A 19043-nucleotide genomic window follows, 5' to 3' on the forward strand; every position below is an offset into this window, starting at 1 on the left:
GCACTGCTGCCTCACAGTACCAAAACCTGGGTTCAATTCCACTCTTGGCCAATTGTTTGGAGTTTGCACATTTTCCCTGTTTCTGCAAGAGTTTCCTCCCACACAAAGATGTGCAGGTTAAGTGGATTGGGACTTGCTAAATTGCCCATTGTGCCCAGGGACTGTAGGTTGGGTTAGGTGAATCATTCATGGGAAATGCAGGATTACAGGGAATAAAGTTAGGGAGGGAGGAACAATGGGTCAGAGTGGAGTGTCCTTCAGAGGTTCGGTGTCAACTTGATGGCCGAATGACCTGCTTCTGCACTGTAGGGGTTCTTTGTACTGCAAAGAATAATGTAGGAACCCAGTGTAACAACAAAACAATTTGTAAATTGACATTCATCCACATATTACATTTATCCCAAATTACAGTTTGAGTAAAGTAATTCTATTCATGCAATAAATTTCTAGCCATTTTTATTGTCATTATTTGGCACTGATTAAAACTTGGCCTGAGAGATTTTTGTAACGTCTATGTAAATGCAGCATTTTAATCCGATTAGGCTTCCCATAATGTCTTCAGAGCCGTCTCTTGGTAACACTCTCTTTATATTGCTGGATGAATTTGCCTTCGCAATGATCTACCATTGAACTAGTAAACAAATAAGGGGTTTTATTTATTGTGATGCTCAGATCTTTGGTGGGGGCTATAAGCTAAAAGTTAACACCTTTCCAATCAGATGTCTCAGCAGCCTGTAGCCTTGATCCAGGGCAAGCGCAGGTCATATTAGAACCCAGGTTTTCCACAACAACGATCATGACCCAAGTGTACAGCTTCAGGCATTAACCTTATTTTGCCTCCATTCAATGGAGAATCTTTTGTTCCCCATACAGTATTAAATCAAATGATTTTTTAAATTCAAATGAACAAAAAAACAAAAATCAGTTATTGCTTTCAGAATATTTCAAAACATTTCCTTTAATATTCAGTCATCTAATGCAGCGATACATCATGAAGTCTATAGTGGTACATCGCGGAAATTTACCGATTGAACTTTCTTCCACTGGTGTGTAGACTTTAATTTGTCTCATGTGAGTGTCTCTTCCATTCTGATGATTTGCTAGTACAGCAATCTGTATCATAAATGTACGGATTGCCTTCTTGTTGACATCAGTGAGTGGAACATGAATCCATCCACTTGGCTCCACCAGTTCCAGTTGCTGTAGTTCAATTAGAAAAATGTATTAAATATTGTTTCCACTTTGGTGCAATCAAATGGAGTAAAATTTTTAAAAAGGCACATGTAGCACAAAGAAAAATCAGCTTTAGAATTGCTCAGCAAATTTTGAGTTTCAAATATTCTTTTAAAAAGTTTGACTGCAGGTCATCAGTCACATGTGAAAAGTAACTGGATTGTTACGTAACGATGTATTAAACAAAAACCAAATGTCAAGTTGCAAATGAAATACCAAATTACAAATATTACATATAACTTGAACTGCACTGGTTAAAGGCAGTGGCTCACCACTACCTTCTCAAGGGCAATTAGGGAGGGGCAATAAATGCTAGCTCAGCCAGCAACGACCACATCCCATGAATATATTAAAAAAACAAGTCAGCCAAATTTATGCCTTCGAGCCTTTAATGTTAAATTCATATCATCTTCCCTCACAATCTGCAAAACTAGGTGACTTAAAATGTCTATTATGTCTGGGCATCTCTTGCAAATGTATTTCTATAATGTAAACAAAGCACTGGAAATAAACATTTGCTTTTAAATAAATTTAGCACTGCTACAAAATAGGGAACATTTTTCAACTGCATGCTTCTGACAAGGAATCCAATTGGCAGGGATTATACATCAGGAAATCAATATGTCAATGATTTCTCTTTGTTATAATCCATGATTCCCCAGTATGTACTACTGTTAGATCTTGTAAATGTATCCAACTAGGTAGATCCTCAGTTAACATATCACCTACAGCACATGAATAATACGACATCCCTTTATTTACCGTAGGTGACATATCAGCCAGGATTACGCGTTTATCCCAGAATGGGATTGAACTCATAACTGCACAAGTGGAAATGCTGTTACTAAAGCTGTGTTAGCACTTAGGAGTTGGAGCAATGAATGGCTCAATTAAGAGGAAGCTGCCTGACCCAGTCAGCTCTGTGCCAAAATGCTCTGCCAGGGTTTTTCTGACAAACATAAGATTTCAGGGAAAATGATGTAGAGAAAAGTGTATGAATGTTGCACATGTGGTGGGAAGCAAAAGAACAGAAAAAAGCCAAGACAGAAAATAAACTGCACACCTGCACAAACTATAGCATGAAAGTAATAAATGGAGTTAAAATGTTAAGATTGCTTTCTCAATAACCTAGTATTTCCAATAAAAACAGTATGAATCTGTATTTTTCCATCTGAAAAGAGAAAAAAACAGTACACTGTGTATATTTTATTTAAGTGTCAAAGTACTGCTAGAGGGTAGGTAGCTAGGCAAATGACCATAACTGCCTCCAACATTAAAAACTGCATTGCATTGAATTAAAATGTAATTGTTTAACTTGGCTGTATAATGCCCAAATAGACTTTCAGCAATAATATTTCACCCAAGCACTGTTTGACTATAGAAAGATTTTCCTGGCAAACTTCACTATAGTTGATTATATTTACATATCATTCAATTTATAACTTTAAGCCAGATTACTGAGCATTATTAACAAATCAAAGAAGCCAGTTTTTGTACATAAATAATGTAAGATCTGGTTCTGTATTTATGTATCAACTTTAAGTATTTCCATAGACATTCAATTGAGCTGCTGAATAATATTTGCATTTTTAGTTAAAGATTTGTACATTTTAAATGTTGAAAAGTCCATTCGAGACAACCATGTTTTTACATGTCTACAATTATATAGTTTCTAAGATCGTTTGGGAATACTGAACTGGATTGAGCTCATACAATGAAGACAATAGTAAAATTTTCCAAGTGGTTGAACACTTATGCTGAAACTGTAGAAAACTAACAGCATCCCATTATGCATTTGCATAACCTGCCACCCACATTGCTGAAGGAACAGCTTTCAAACACATGCAGTAAGCTCAAAAACCACTAAATCCTTTAACACCCATTCACATTTTTACAACACTTCATTTAGTTGAAAACCTGAAAAAAAAAATTAGCTTTCAATGTCCCTGCAATGAATCTACTGTGCTGATGGATCAATTGTGAACTCAGCTGCTGTCTGGGATTCGTGACTAAAAGCAGTTTAAAAACAAAAATGATGAGTGCTCTATATTCTTTATATCATCACTCTTGTGAGCCACATAGGATGATTAAAAACAATCTTCCAGAAGTTCCCACAGTGTGTGTGGATACAGTATTCAGTACTCTCAAAGAGATCACAACATTATGCCCACACAATTAAAAGTAGCTTTATTCTTTACTCCACTTGATGCTTTGGGCTCTGCTCAGCTGACACTTTGGAAAACTGAGAGAGAGTCTAAAAATGATTTATAAAGAGAAGGTCTTTAATAATTGGACAGAACAGTGGGCAAAAATATACTTATAGAAATGCACCTAGAATATTACTGAACAGATTACCAAGAATTTCAGATTTAGGAAGCCAGTAGAAAGCCTTAAAGAATCTCAGATTTGTGATGGACAAATGCAACATCAACTGCAGAATTTGTAATTCAGCCTCGCCAAATGTCTTAAATGCTATGCTAATGGATAATCTTCTTTTGGATGGTTGGGAGGGAGAGACTGAAGCCCATTACAGAACCACAAAGACAGAAGTAGCTTTCCTCACCAAAGATTTTTCACATTTGCAGACAGAAAACTATAAATCTCCAGGAATTGTAAGTTTCTCATATTCAACAGAATCACAAATATCAGGTCTCCTGCTGTCAGAAGTAGCATGATTCTTCCCTTCAGTCACATATGAATTGTTGCCACTTGCCAAAGTACTGGATCACTCCGTTCCCATGCTGTATGACTCAATACCTCTAAAACAACAACAGCCTGTAGAAATGTACCCCAGACTAGGATCAATAAAGATGGGTGGGGAGAAAATTGATTACTTATTTTTTTAAAACCTTTTGCGTAACAATGTTAGCTATTTTGCATAATTTCAAAAGGTACAACATTCTTAAAATATAAAGTCTTGAAATATAATGTTATAGGAACGCTGAATCTTAAAGAAAAGGACAAAGCTTGGAAAATCCCCATGGTAGGGCTTCTCAAACTGTGGGTTGCAACCCTCAGTGGGTTCAGCAGCTGAAATTCTGGATTGTGAGCTCTGAAGCAGCAGCCATGGAACTCTGACTGAATGCTAATTACTGGGTGGGCCTTTTAAATCTCTTGGCATTTATAATGGCTGAATTGTCCAATCCTCAAAACCATTAGCAAATGGAGTGTTGGTCTTTATTTCAAAGGGAATGTCATATAAAAGTAGAGAAGTTTCACTAAAACTGTGCAAGACACTAGTCAGATCACAATCATAATACTGTGAACAGATTTGGGACTCTTATCAAAGGGCTCTTCACACTTCCAGTGAAGGTACCTTGTTAAATAAAAATAAACAAAATATATTCCATCAAGCTAGATTTCAGTCTGAGACCTGGGTTGTCCAGTGGTAACATCAGCTGGGATCTTAACAATAAGTAGATTTGTTTTACTTGACACTGTGGATTAACCAGTCTCATCCCTCCCACCAACTTTCCCCACTCTCAGGTTGTGCACTCTCCTCCTGTATCTCCTCTATTACTGTCTATGGTGGCACAGAGAGTCTGGGTGTGCATAAAAGATCTGACAGGTAGTGCCTTTCTCACCATCAGCCAAGCTACATCTTGGAGCTTGTTGCAAAGTTCTGGAGATGAAGCATTCTGTCAAATTAATGTCACAGTCTGCTTGGGGAACCTCCCAAGATTGACTTTCTCCACTCTCTGCAGAGCCTCGAGGACATTACTAACTGATCACTGCCTGATGCATTTGTGACAAATGGTATTTTTCTGTACAATTATTTCCAGGAGGGACAATTAATATAGTATGGCCCAACTACTTGTACAGCAATGTAGATTGACCCATCCTTTGCAACACTGGGGTCAGGTAGAACCTCAGTACGTAGTAGGGGACTCAATTACTAGGGGTCGTGAGTTCAAGGGGTTTCTAAAAGCTGTTTCTTGACTCAAGGAGACTCTGTCCATGATTTCTTTTTCAGAGGGGTAATAAACCAGGCCGGGCTCCGATCAGTCTGGTTTGGTACAAAGATGAAAAAGATTTTGAGAGGCCTTTTGTTTATATGTAAACAGATAAGACTTCAGGCCAAAGTGATCATGTTTCAGAAGTGACCTGTATAATGAAAGGGAAGTGGTCAGTTCTCCAGCTGAGCTGAGCTGAACAGTTTTAGTTCAGTCTAGAACTGGGAAGTTCAACAAGGAACTGTGTGAAAACTGTCTCTCTTTTCTGCCCTTCAACTTCAACCTGTAAGCATGTGTTCCATTTACACTGGGTTTTAAAGGGAGTTTGCTTATTGGGACTGTTGTTAATTCAGAACAGCATAATTAAGTCTGGCTGGACCGGTCGAGTTCTGTAGGGGTTCTTTATTCTGTTCTGTGTGTTCCATTGCGTAATTTTGCGAATACATTTTTTTGTGTTTTAAAATCTACTAGTCAACCTAGCTAACATAATCTACGTAATGTTCACTGCACACTTACCAAAACAAATTGCAAAGTTACGGTCCGGGACTGCCTGCTTAAGAATGTTTTGAGTGGTCTGGCCTACACCATAACAAAGGTGAGAGGGGAAAAGTTTACGGGAAATATGCATGGAAAGTTCTTTATGCCGAGGGTGGTAGGTACTTGGAACGCGTTGCCAGCAGAGGTGGTAAAGATGGGCAAATAGCATCAATTAAGATGTATCCAGACAGATAAATAAATGGGCAGGAAGTCGAGGGATACAGATCCTTGGAAAATGGGCAACAAGTTTAGATAGAAGATCTAGACTGGCGCAGGCCTGGAGGGCCAAAGGGCCTGTTCCTGTGCTGTAATTTTCTTTGTTCTTTGTCTTTGTAATTAGTGCACATGGACCAGGTGCATCACAACTCGATATAGCCACACACAAAGATGCACAACATTGAATAGAGGGCGAAGAATGTACTCAGATTTGTACATGGTGTCCCTGCAGTCATTAGCCATCTTTAATCTCCCAAATGAAGAAAAAGCTGCCTTGGGTGACGACTAAAACATGGGAAATGAGCCAGATTTCTACCATGTACAACATTACTGACAGCATCTCAAACCTGATGACCAGATTTTTTTATCAGCATTGGAGAGTGATCAACAGTCTCACATGTCCAGTTTTTGTCTCACCTTGGCTATATGCTCTTCCCAATGTTTAGTGAAGTCAGAAGTTACACGATGCCAGTTTATTGTCCAACAGATTTACTTGAAATCATAAGCTTTCGCAGTGCTACTCCTTTGTCAAATTATATGATACTTCGCTTCACCTAACAAAGGAGCAGCGCTCTGACAGCGTGGTGATTTCAAATAAACCTGTTGGACTATAACCTGATGTCATGTGACTTCTGACCCTGAACACCCCAGTCCAACATCGGCACCTCCACATCAATGCTTAGTGCACAGTGAAGGCCACTTTGAACTGGTTGCAGTTACTCATGAGTCAGTGCACTAACAGCTCATCTGAGTAGAAAGCAGCGACACCACCCACCTACAGGAAGGCCTTGACCTGCAGGCCTCTGCAGCGTGGGATATTCATCACTCTAAAGCCCACATTTTGTCTTGATGGATTAACAAAAAGCACTATGGAACAAAAACAAGGCAGGAGACAGAGGGCAGCCCTACACAAGTGCAGGAAGCTTTCTGAGCCCTACTCATTAAGACTGAAGTACTGATATTTGTGTAGAACAGTTAAGGTCCAACTGCAGGTTCCCTCCTCAAAACTCATTTTGGAGAGCATGTCTATAGGGAAGTGTGCAATATTCAACTGAAGGCCTCTCCTGGTCCAGGCTGATGAGCCACCCCCAATGTTCTGCATATGAGTGATCATATCCCTGAGTAATGTAAGGCAATCCATGATCTTCCTGCTCAATACAAATCTGGTCAGGCCAAATCACTGACCCCAGAGCAGACATGACCTTGGGCAGGATTCAGTAGATTGACCACCAATTCTTAATTCCCTCACTCTCTCCTTCTATTTGTAGATGAGGGTGATGATGCCATTCCTCAATGATTCAGACGTGCCTCAAGCCAGAAACATGCTTTCATACATTTCCAACTGAACCTGGCCGATTAGGTCCCATAGAGTTGAATACAATGCAACTGGTAAGCTGTCGTTTCCAGGAAGTTTACTCTTTTCGAAGGCCTTAGTTAGCTCATCTAGAGGTAGCAGCTTGTCTAGACTTCCTGCATACGGTCATCTAAGATTTTTATAATAGAACACAGTAAGAACTGGGAGACCATGCTGTGAGCTTCATGTCACAAACAAAATTGCTGCAAGTGCAAGCTGTGAATGGCAATGTGAAAGCAAACAAGCACCGGGCACCTGAGTGATGAGAGCAGGCATCTATGCAGCTCTTTAACACGATAACCCCAACTATGAAAACAAGAAAGAGAAAAATTTGACTTCTGAGGTGGAGAGACGGAAAGGATCAGTTGCCCCAATTTTGATACTGCCAGCTTGAACTCAACTCTCCACACTATAGTAGATTGACCACCAATTCTTAATTTCCTCACTCTCTCCTTCTATTTGTAGATGAGGGTGATGATGCCATTCCTCAATGATTCAGACGTGCTACAAGCCAGAAACATGCTTTCATACATTTCCAACTGAACCTGGCCGATTAGGTCCCATACAATGCAACTGGTAAGCTGTCGCTTCCAGGAAGTTTACTCTTTTCGAAGGCCTTAGTTAGCTCATCTAGAGATAGCAGCTTGTCTAGACTTCCTGCATACGGTCATCTAAGATTTGTATTATAGAACACAGTAAGAACTGGGAGACCGTGCTGTGAGCTTCATGTCACAAACAAAATTGCTGCAAGTGCAAGCTGTGAATGGCAATGTGAAAGCAAACAAGCACCGGGCACCTGAGTGATGAGAGCAGGCATCTATGCAGCTCTTTAACACGATAACCCCAACTATGAAAACAAGAAAGAGAAAAATTTGACTTCTGAGGTGGAGAGACGGAAAGGATCAGTTGCCCCAATTTTGATACTGCCAGCTTGAACTCAACTCTCCACACTATCGAATGCAGCCCATTACACAAATGACCAAACTTCTGCGACCAATGCATACACAGAAATAAAGTCCTTAGACAGAAATGTCCAGGACAAAATGTATCCCAGGAAGGTGTCACTTGGGAAATGGAATGAAAAGTCAAATTACAGGCTGACTCCAGAAAATTCAGATTAGTTGGGCACCCTGCTATTTACAAATAGAGAAATAAACAATTGGACTGTGCAGCAAGGTGGGTGAATAGAGGGAGGGAAAGGAAGACGGGATTAAAAAAAAAGAGAAAAGTAGTGACAAAGAAAATGAAATAAACCTGTTTTGAATCTATAAAAATAATCTATATAATATGAAGGAAGAAAAGACAACATTTGTAAAAAGGAGTTAATTTTCTGTGTCAGATTGATTGGCAGTCAGTACCTATGCTTGCATTAGGTTCAGTTTCTGTCTAATCTACTAATCTAACAACTTTATATCACAGTCAACCATGTAGCAGACAGTGAATAGCCATTTTCACAAAACCATCAGTAGAGCTGTGAAAGGTTAACAGTAATATTTGGATACTGGCATTTATCTGGATGTCTGTTATTCCCCTGAAATTACTGAAGCATTTGTACAAATTTAATGGAAACACAATCTCACCCTAATTTTGACATTAAATTCACACCATATACAAACAAAATCTCATTATCCAATAGTTCAATAACATCTCATCCAGAGACTTTGCAACCACTGAAATCCCCGACATCCACCAACCTGGTGCCACCTGATCAAGGAGTCCAAACAGGCACGGAAATTGGCAAGGTGCTGGAAGGGGATCTAGGAGAAGCATGAAGTTCTCTCTTGGCTGGTTCAGGACAATACAAGAAAGGTGAAGCAACTCACTCTTACTGGCAGTCTCAGGTATCAAACTTGAACAGTGGTTCATGATCGGGCAGGACACCAGATGTCAGAATGACAATGGCATGGGTTACTGGCCTGGGATGATTGCCAATTTAATGACAACTGTTGAAATTGAGAGAAGTGTATTTTGACCAAACCTGGGAAGTGGCTTTACCCTGGCTTGGTATCTCTGGTTGCTCTCCAGCCTCTGGAGATTCTTACACAGCATCAACTTTATTACCCTCATTTATTCTGTTAACTCATTAGAAAACACAATTTAGTTAGTTGAACACAATTTGCTTTTAACAAATGATTAACTTTCCTTAATTAGCACACAATTGTCCAAAAGGATGTTAATTTGGCCAGGATTATTGTTTCTAAATCTTTTCTACGGAGGTGAAACTGCTGGTCTTGTAATTGCTGGGCTTATTTTTGAATAAGGGGGAACGACATTTATTATTCTCCAGTTCAAAGTCTAAAAAAGTTTGTGAAATGATGACCAGTGTCTCTGCGATTTTCACCCCTACTTTCCTCAGTCCCCACCAGACACTTTTATCTGGCTGAACCCTTACTCCCACCTATTGCTGGTTGCATGAGAATAATGGATAACAGGGTACCAGGTAATGGGGACTTTATTGTCTCATGAAGCTCAGCCTTTTAGGTCAAGTGCTTGGCTCCTTTGCCGTTTCAAGCACATGACTTGAGTAATGTGAGAAACGATCACACATCAGTGTACAGCCCAGACTTGAAGAACTACATTTACAAAGAGTTAAGTAGCCAACACTGGAGACTCAAACATTTCTGAACAACAAATAGACAGAGTTGACCATACTGCCTTAAGTCTGCATCCCCACTCAATATGACAATTATTGATTTTCTACCTCAACTCCATTTTCCCACATGCTCACTACATATTTTTCTATTGTCTCTCTCAGATTTAACCATTTTCAAAGATGGAGCATCTTGGGTAGAGGTAGACAATTCTAAAAATTCACAATCCTTTGAATGTAGAACTTTCTCCTCAAAACAATCTTCAATTATTCACATCTATTCTCGGACTGTGCCCAATATTTTAGGTACTTACCCTGGAGAAATAATCTTCTAATGTCAAGCTTTGTCATAAGCCTGCTGCACTGTTCCAGTAAGCTTAATGCAAACTCAAAGAACAGTATCTCATTTTCCATTTGGGAACACTGTTGTCACAAGAATTCAGTATTAAGTTCAATAAGTTCAGAGACTGATTCCATTCTTCCATGTTTTTACACACCCAATACCCTGTCCTGTAATGACATGGGTTGCTCTTAGCACAGTGCACCCATTCTTTCTTACTCTCAGTTCTTATTATAACTTAGTCAGCTTCTCTTCTGTCCTGCCCTACTATCAAGAACTCCCTCACTTGCCTAACCTTTCATATATATCTCTGAGCTCCATCTCCACCCATCCTCCAACTTCCCCAACCTCGTCTTCAGTATAAATATCACATTTTCCTAGCTACTATTAGTTCTGATGAAGAGTCACCAGACTGAAACGTTAACTGTATTTTCTCCCCACAGGCACTGCCAGATCTGCTGAGTTTCACCAGCAATTTCCGGTTTTGTAATCTTCAGAATCTTGCATGGTTTCAGAAGATCATTCATTTTTGAATCAACCAGTTATTCAGCCTCTTAACACAGTTCAACCCACTCATCTCAGAAACCAACCTTGTAAACCTTCCCTGCAGTGCCTCCAAATTATAGCCTTAGATTTTGAGACAACAGATGTGCATAGTACTCCGGTTGTAATCCCAAGACACTGCACAATATCACAAGACTTCTCCATCCTTGTACCCCAATCCCTTGCAATAAAGGGCAATGTGACATTTGCTTTAATTGCTTGCTGTAATTGCATGCTAACATTGTGTTTTGTATGAGCATCCCAAAGTTCCTCTGAACATCAGTATTTACATGTTTCACACCTTTTAAAAATGAGTGAACAATCCCTCATTTCCCAACATTATATTACGTCTGCCAACATGTTGCTCAACTAATTTAACCGCCTTATTACATCATCTCTTACAGTTTACATTTCCATCTGGCATTTATTCAAGGTTAAAGTTCCTTACTATAAAACACATGAGACATACCCAGTGAAATGAACACATTTGCACAGTGGTGAAAGAATGGTTTTGAAGGTCAGTGTGATATATTAGAACAGTAGATTGGGCTACCTGACTAATGACTGATAAAGTTTCACATGCCTAACTATCTAGAGCCCCGAGATATGTGAATAGTTACTTAAATAAATTGACGTGAGGCATACTATTTATGCGATTAAAATGACTTTAAGATAATACTTAAACACAAGTTTCAGACTGGGCACATGGCATAATATATTGTGTCATCACAATGGTGATTAAACAGAGGATAGCTTTTCAGACTACGTCCATGTGCTGTACCCACCTGCTTGTCTAAACACCAGTTTTCTGAGTAAGTCATCCAAATAAATTAATTAAATTGGATTAGCATGCCATACAAACTCAGCATACAAAATATTTCTATTTTAATACCAATAAAATGTTTAGCAGCATTTTAAAATAAATTATGCAGTGGTACTTAACAAAAGCTAATTTAAATATTGATAGATATTTAAACATTGGAAAGATATCAAGATATATCCTCTCTAAATTTATGTAGTTGATTATGGTTTTGTCAACTGTCTGTCCTCTGCTTAAAAAGTTAACAAATTACGTAGAGAGAATCAACCTATTTTCTGACCTCCACCACTTTTTAAGCAAGCATCATTTGCAAATTAATTGCAGGGTGAACAGAAATCACAATACCAGCCTTATTACGAGACCCTCTTCCCAAAAAGCAAGAATACAAAACAGCTCTCGGATCATTAATTCTAGTTTCACACATTGTGAAATGTACAGCAAATAATTTCTGTAGAACAGTGACACCTAGTGGATAAAATAAAATTCAAATGTATTAAATTATAAAGAGAACATCAATTTGTTCTGTTATCTTTCTTAAATAAAATTATACTAGAAAAAATTGAGGCTCAATTTTACACTGTGGCAAAGAATTATTTTTAATCATGTCTAATGTTTTGTCATATCTCTTACTGCACAGCTACCTGTGGAGCATGTTTGATGACAACATCCAGCTCTATTTTGACTCTTACATATTGAACATAACTAATGTTCTGCCCTCCAAATCCTAAGCTGCATCAACTGCACATTATATTTGGTTCTCGCAATAGGCATCACAGTAAAGCAGTCTGGGAAGAGTGTCCTGCTTGCTGGGAAGAAACAAAGTGACATTACAGGAGTGGTCTTACACTATTACAGAACTAGAGGCTTCAAAGAGAGAGTTGGTTGATAACTTGTAGGTAAGGACAGGTTAATATTTCCAACTTTTATGTCTAATAGTTTGTAAGGTGTTCTTATGGTTTACAGCTTCTAAGAGATTCTGGAGTAACAAGGAACAGGAAAGAAGGACAGTAGAGAAATTGGTATTTTTCGATATTAAGTTAAACCTTTTGGAAGATGCTTAAAGGGGTAACCATGATGTGGAGGTGCCACTTTTGGACTGGAGTGGACAAAGTTCAAATCACACAACACCAGATTATAGTCCAACAGGTTTATTTGGAGCGCTCTCCTTCAGCAGATGGCTAGTGGGGCAAGATCACAGGGCACCGAATTTATAGTAAAAGATCTAAGTGTTGTACAATTGATGCAATGCATTGGACAGTCCTAGATTGGTGTTAAGCCTTTAATCACTTGGAATGGGGATGCAGGTTTCGATTGAATAATATGTAAATCCCAGAATTTCTTTCAAATCACAGCCCCGAGATAACTTAAGGCTTTATCAGTTTAAAAAAAAGCAATTTCTCAGTTCAGACAATATACTAAAGGTGTGAGGTTAGAGTTTGTTTGTTATCCCAACTGGTTCTATTTCCAAATTAGAAATTTATGAAAATGTCACATTTATTACATGCAGATTGTGTGTTTTTGAACAAAATAGAATGTACCTACAAATCCAAATTCACCCCTTGGACTTTTGTGTGCGCGCCTGTTGTGGTAGGGAGAGGGAAGGCGTGTGTGTGTGTGTGTGTGTGTGTGTTGAGAGCGCGTGAGAGAGACTGAGGGGGGGGGCTGTGAGAGTACGTGATCGCGTGTGTGTACGTATGCTCATTATGTGGAAGTGTGTGCGAGTGTATAGTATGGTGGGGTCACCTGTAGTGTGTCATGAACCCAAGATCCCAGCTGAGGCCGTCCTCATGAGTATTGAACTTGGCTATCAGTCTCTGCTCAATGACTCTCCCTCACATACACATGCATGCACATACACAAGTCCATGGGGTGAATCTGCATATTTGTATTTGCAGATGTATTCTATTTTGTTCAAAAAGCACACTACTCCACTAGCTACCTGACAAAGGAGCATCATTCCAAAAACTTTCAAATAAACCTGTTGGACTTTAGCCTGGCATTATGATATTCTTAACTTGAAATGGGTAAGTCATGGCAGGAGAGCTCAAAATCACGATGTGCACTATGTGGGAAGCTGGGCACATTTCCAATGCCCAGGACCAGGTGCAATTCCTGAAAGCCTGGGTTTTGGAGCTGGAGAAATGGTTGGGGACACTGTGGAACATCCATGAAGCTAATGAGTCACGGATAGCACCTTTAGAGAAGTGGTCACACTGCAGACAAAGATGCCAAATGCAGAAAGGGAATGGGTGACTACCAGGCAGAGCAAGAGGACAATGCAAGAGTCTCAGTTATTCCTGTGCAAAGCAGAAATACCACTTTGAATACTGTTGATGGGAATGTCCTCCCAGGAGAAAACAGCAACAGCCAAGTGGCACCATGATCGGTACTGCTCACATGGGAGAAATAAATATGTGGAAACAATTGAATCCCTATGACTATTACAAAAGACATAGATAAGTGTTTCTGTGGCCACAAATAAGACTCAAAGATGGTATGTTGTCTCCATAGTGCAATGGTCAAGATTGCCTGAGGGTCTCCAGGACATCCAAAAGGAAATGGTACACATTGAAACCAACATATATAAAAATGGGAAAAGGTCCTAAAAGCAAAATATAGGGAATTAGGAAGCAAACTGAATATGATCTCAGTATCAGGGCCACATGATGATCAGAGTAGGAAAAAATACAATCTATCAGATGAAAATACGACTAAAGGGGGAAGAGTTTCAGATTCCTGGGGCTTTGGAACCAGTTCTGGGGGAGTTGAGACAGTTTACAACTGGGCAGGACCATACTTGGGAAAGTATTTACTAAAGTCATTGGGGTGGTTTCAAACTAAATTGGTAGGAAGATAGGAACCATTGCAAGGGCTTAGAGGAAGGGGAATCATGGCCAAGAACAAAAGGCAGCAACGGCAATAAAAGAAGTGATGGACACAGGAATCAAACAAGGCCACAGTAAAGAAAATATTGAAAATGGGACAAGAAATGTTTAGAAGGCAAGCTTTGTGCTTGAATGCATGGAGTAGTCAAAATAAAGTGGATGAATTATGCCATGCAAATAGTTGTAAATTGGTATGATATAGCTGGGTTACGAATTGCTGCAGGGTGATCAGGGATGGGATCTGGACATTCAGCGGTGTTTAGTATTTAAGAAGGACAGACAAAAAGGGAAAGGCATGGAGTTGTATTGGATATAAGCACTACACTGAGGAAAGATATTAGCTCAAGCAATGTAGAATTTGCGTGGGTCAAATTAAGAAATACAACAGGGCAAAATGCATTAGAAGGGTGGTACCTAGACCACCAAACTGTATTGGTGATGATGGGAATGACACTAAACAGGACATTAGAGACACATGCAGTTAAGGAACATCTGTAATTATGGATGACTTTAGATCATAGATTGGGCAAATCAAACGAGGGATTCCTCCTATCGATGTGACTACAGAGTACACGGCATTGCTGCCTGGGCCAATATGTTGAGAAACTTATCAAATCCAGGCCATCTTTCTTTGGATTTTATATAATGAGAAAGGAATAAATAAATGGTAAATGTAGATGTGAGACCTCTGTTGGGAGGACTGACCATAAGATGATAGAATTCTTCAAGATTGAGTGTGAGTCATTCATGAGATAAGGGCATCATTGGCTGGACCAGCATTTATTGCCATCCCTAATTGCCCATAGGAAACCCATTCCCTTTCTGCATTTGAGAGCAGTTGAGAATTGATACTGAGACTAAGGTCCTGAAGATTAACAAGAGAAACTATGACAGTATGAGGCATGAGTTAGCTATAATGGATTAGGAAATGTTGGAAAGACGGTGGAAAGGCAATGGCAAATGTTCGAAAAGCAAATGGATGAATTACAAAAAATGTTTATTCCTGTTTGGTGTGAGTGCGCAAAGAGAACAATGACCAAACCATGGCTTACAAGGGAATTTAGAGAGATATTATTAGATTTTAAAAAAAGAGCCATACAAATTAGGAAGAAGAAACTATAGAACTGAGGATTGGAAGTAGTTTTTGTCAGCCAAAGAGGACCAAGGGATCGATTAAGAAAGGGAAGATAGACTTCGAGTGTAAGCTTGAGTGGGATATTAGAACGGACTGTAAAAGTTTCTGTCGGGAGAGAAAAAGATTAGTGAAAACTAATTTGGGTCTTTGCAGCCAGAAACAGGGGAATTTATAATGGAGAACAAAATAAAAATGGGATGATGAAACTAAATTCATATTTTGCCTCTGTCTTCACAAAGTAGAAGATGAACAAAGTACCAGAAATGATGATGAACAGTGAAAGGGAGGAACTGAAGCAAATCTGTTTTAGTAGAGAAGTGGTGTTAGAGGAATTGATGGGATTGAAGGCTAGTAAATTCTCCGGGCCTGATAGTCTACATCCCAGCGTACCTATGGAAATGGCCCAAGAAAGGGTGGATGCATCAGTGATCATCTTTCGAGACTTTTTTTTAGCTTTTGGTATAGTCTGTACAGATTGGAGGGGAGCTAACGTAACCTCTCTGTTTAAAAAGGAAGATAGAGAGAAAACAGAATTATAGGCCAGTGACATTAATACTGGTAATGGGGAAGATGCTAGAGTGTATGATCAAGGATTTTATAGTAGACCACTTTGACACAGTCAGCATGGATCTACAAAACGGAAATCACACTCCACAAATCTACTTAAATTCTTCCAAGAATGTAACCAGTAGAATTGATCAGAGAGTCAGTGAGTATGGCTAGTTTAGTCTTTCAGAAGGCTTTTGACAAAGTCCCACACAAGAGCTTAATATGTAAAATTATAGTATATGTGATTGGGGGTAGCGTATGGAGATGGATAGAAAATTGGCTAGCAGACAGAAAACAAACAGTAGGAATAAATGGATCTTTTTCTTAATGGCAGGTAGTGACTAGTAGGATACTAGAGGGATCAGTACTAGGACTCCAGTTATTCACAATGTATGTTAATGATTCACATGAGGGAATTAAATGTAATATCTCAAAATTTGCAGATGACACAAAGCTGGGTGGAAGGATGAGCTGAAGGGAGGATGCAGAGATGTTGCAGTATGATTTGGACAGGCTGTATGAGTGGGCAGATGCATGCAGTATAGTGTGGATAAATGCGAAGCTATCTACCTTGGTTGCAATATTGGAAGGTAGATTATTGAAATAGCTGTAATTTGAGAGTGGGTAATGTTCAACAAGTCCTGAGTGTCCTGGTGCAGCAGGTAGTAAAGCAGGCTGATGTTATGTTGGTCTTCATAGTGGCAGGATTCAAATGCAGAAACAAGGAGATCTTGCTGCAACTATAAAGGGCTTTAGTGAGAATACCTAGAATACAAGTGCAGTTTGGAGTCCTTTTCTGAGGGAGGGTATTCCTGCTATAGAAGGAGTGCAGCGAAGGTTTACCAAATGGATTCGTTGGATGGTAGGACTGACGTAAGAGGGGAGATTGTATCAGTCAGGATTATATTTACGGGGAGTTTAGAAGTAAGAGGGGAAATCTCCTAGAAACCTATAAAGTTCTAACAGGACGAGACAGAACAGATGCAGGAAGGTTGTTCCACATGGTGGGGAAGTTCAGAACAAGGGATCGTAGCTTAAGAATAAGGAGGTAAACATTTTAGAATTGAAATGAGGAGAAACTTCTTCATACAGAGTGTGGAGAGTTTGTGGAATTGACTGCCAAAAACAGTACTTGAGGACAAAAAATTATGTATTTTCACGGAAATGGATATAGCTGTGTCTCAAGGGATATGGGGAAACGGTATTGCGTTTGATGAACAACCATGATCATATTGAATGGCACAGCAGGCTTAAGGGGATGAATGGCCTACTCTTGCTCCTATCATCTATGTTTCCATGCTACAAATGAGCTCACTGACCTATTCTCTGTCAACCAAGATTCTTTCTAAACTTTCTTACTAATGCTCCATTATTGCCATGGCATTGCCTCTCCCAATTTCAATATTTTCCTCCAGCTCTAAAATCCTCCAAAACCACTATGTTCCTCGAACTATTTTCTCTCATGGATTCTCAAATCTCTTCACTCCAACCTTTACAATCATGCCTTCAGTTACCTGAACTGCATGCTGTGGAAATATCTCCCTAACATTTGGACTCTCTACCTCCCTCCCCTTTTTTAAGACTCTCCAAAAATCTATTCATATGGCCAAATTTTTAATTAACCCTCCTAAAGCCAAATGATTTGTCATTATTTTATCTGGCTATGATTCTATGGAAAACCTTAGAATTCTTCTTTTTATGTTAGAAGTGCCACAATATTCAAGAAGCAGACAAGCATTACATCAAGTAATGCACAATGGCTGCTGAGGTGGAGCTTTAAAGTCACAAAATGCAAAGTCATGAAGTAAACATAAGCTGCAGCCAGTTTAACTTGAGTTTGTGAGGTGTTCATTAATTTCAGGTTGCAAATCAACCTTTTAAGATTGTTTTGCATCAAGAGCAATGTTTAATACCTGTTATGTGATAAAACAAACCATCTGCTAAATACATATGTGTCTGAGAGAAAACCTGGAGACCATTGCAGAAATAAGAACCAGTAACAATGTTATTATATTCACAGAACAATTTTATCTAATAAAGTTAATAACCACATAATAGAAGCTAGGTCATTCCATATTCTTGAATGGCAAAATTTGGAAGTATGAAATGATAAGTAAAAGTTTGAAATAACAGTAATATGTGCAGTTAAGTAGCGCTGCTCTATGATGAAGCCAAGGAATCTTGGCAGTAATCTTCCAAGAACCCTTAGATTCTGGAAATTCCCAGAGGATGAGAAAACTACCAATGTATCACGTTCATTTTAAAAGGGAAAGATGCAAGACAGGTAAATATAAGCCAGTTAGCTTACCATTTGTTAGTGGAAAAATAGCATAGCAAGAACATGGCTTCACAAAGGGAGAATCATGCCTAGTAAATTTATTACAATTATTTGAGGAGTTAACAAGCAGTGGAAGTAATATATTTACATTTCCAGAATATGTTTGATAAGGTACCACAGATTAGGCTACTTAAAAGTTGGAGGTAGCATATTAGAATGGATGGAGAATTGGCTAACTAATAGAAGACAAAGAGTTGGGGTAAGTTGGCATTTTCAGGAAAACAGCCTGTAACTAGTGGTGTGTCACTGAGGTCAGTGCTGTGGCCACAATCTTCAGAATATATGTTAATAATTTAGAATTTTGCTATGTTAAAAGTGCCATAAAATTGCAACATTCAATTTCCTCATCTAAGGTTTTAATGGAAGCATTATCATATGGAAATAACGCCAAATCATTGGCTTTCGGAGAGTTAACTACAAGTTTGGGGATGACACAAAAATGGGTGTGAATGCAAGGGGTGAAGATGACAGACTCTGCAGGGCGATATAGACAGCTTAAGCAAGTGGTGAAAAATTTGATAGATGGAATATAATATGAGGTTATGTACTT

The 19043-nt window shown here is 39.0% G+C and overlaps 1 protein-coding gene across 1 annotated transcript in view; it reads right to left on the reverse strand.

Moving 5' to 3' along the window:
- Window positions 1–925: 925 nt before the first annotated feature.
- The window catches only part of anapc10 (anaphase promoting complex subunit 10), a 52397-nt gene continuing 34279 nt past the window's right edge, over window positions 926–19043 (reverse strand). The window contains exon 5 of the mRNA XM_043699050.1: window positions 926–1200. Within this exon, the coding sequence (XP_043554985.1) occupies window positions 970–1200 (231 nt within the window). The 3' untranslated portion in view covers window positions 926–969. The remainder of the gene's footprint in view (window positions 1201–19043) is intronic.

Source organism: Chiloscyllium plagiosum, chromosome 1 (assembly GCF_004010195.1).
Source record: "Chiloscyllium plagiosum isolate BGI_BamShark_2017 chromosome 1, ASM401019v2, whole genome shotgun sequence".
NCBI classification, from domain to species: Eukaryota; Metazoa; Chordata; class Chondrichthyes; order Orectolobiformes; family Hemiscylliidae; genus Chiloscyllium; species Chiloscyllium plagiosum.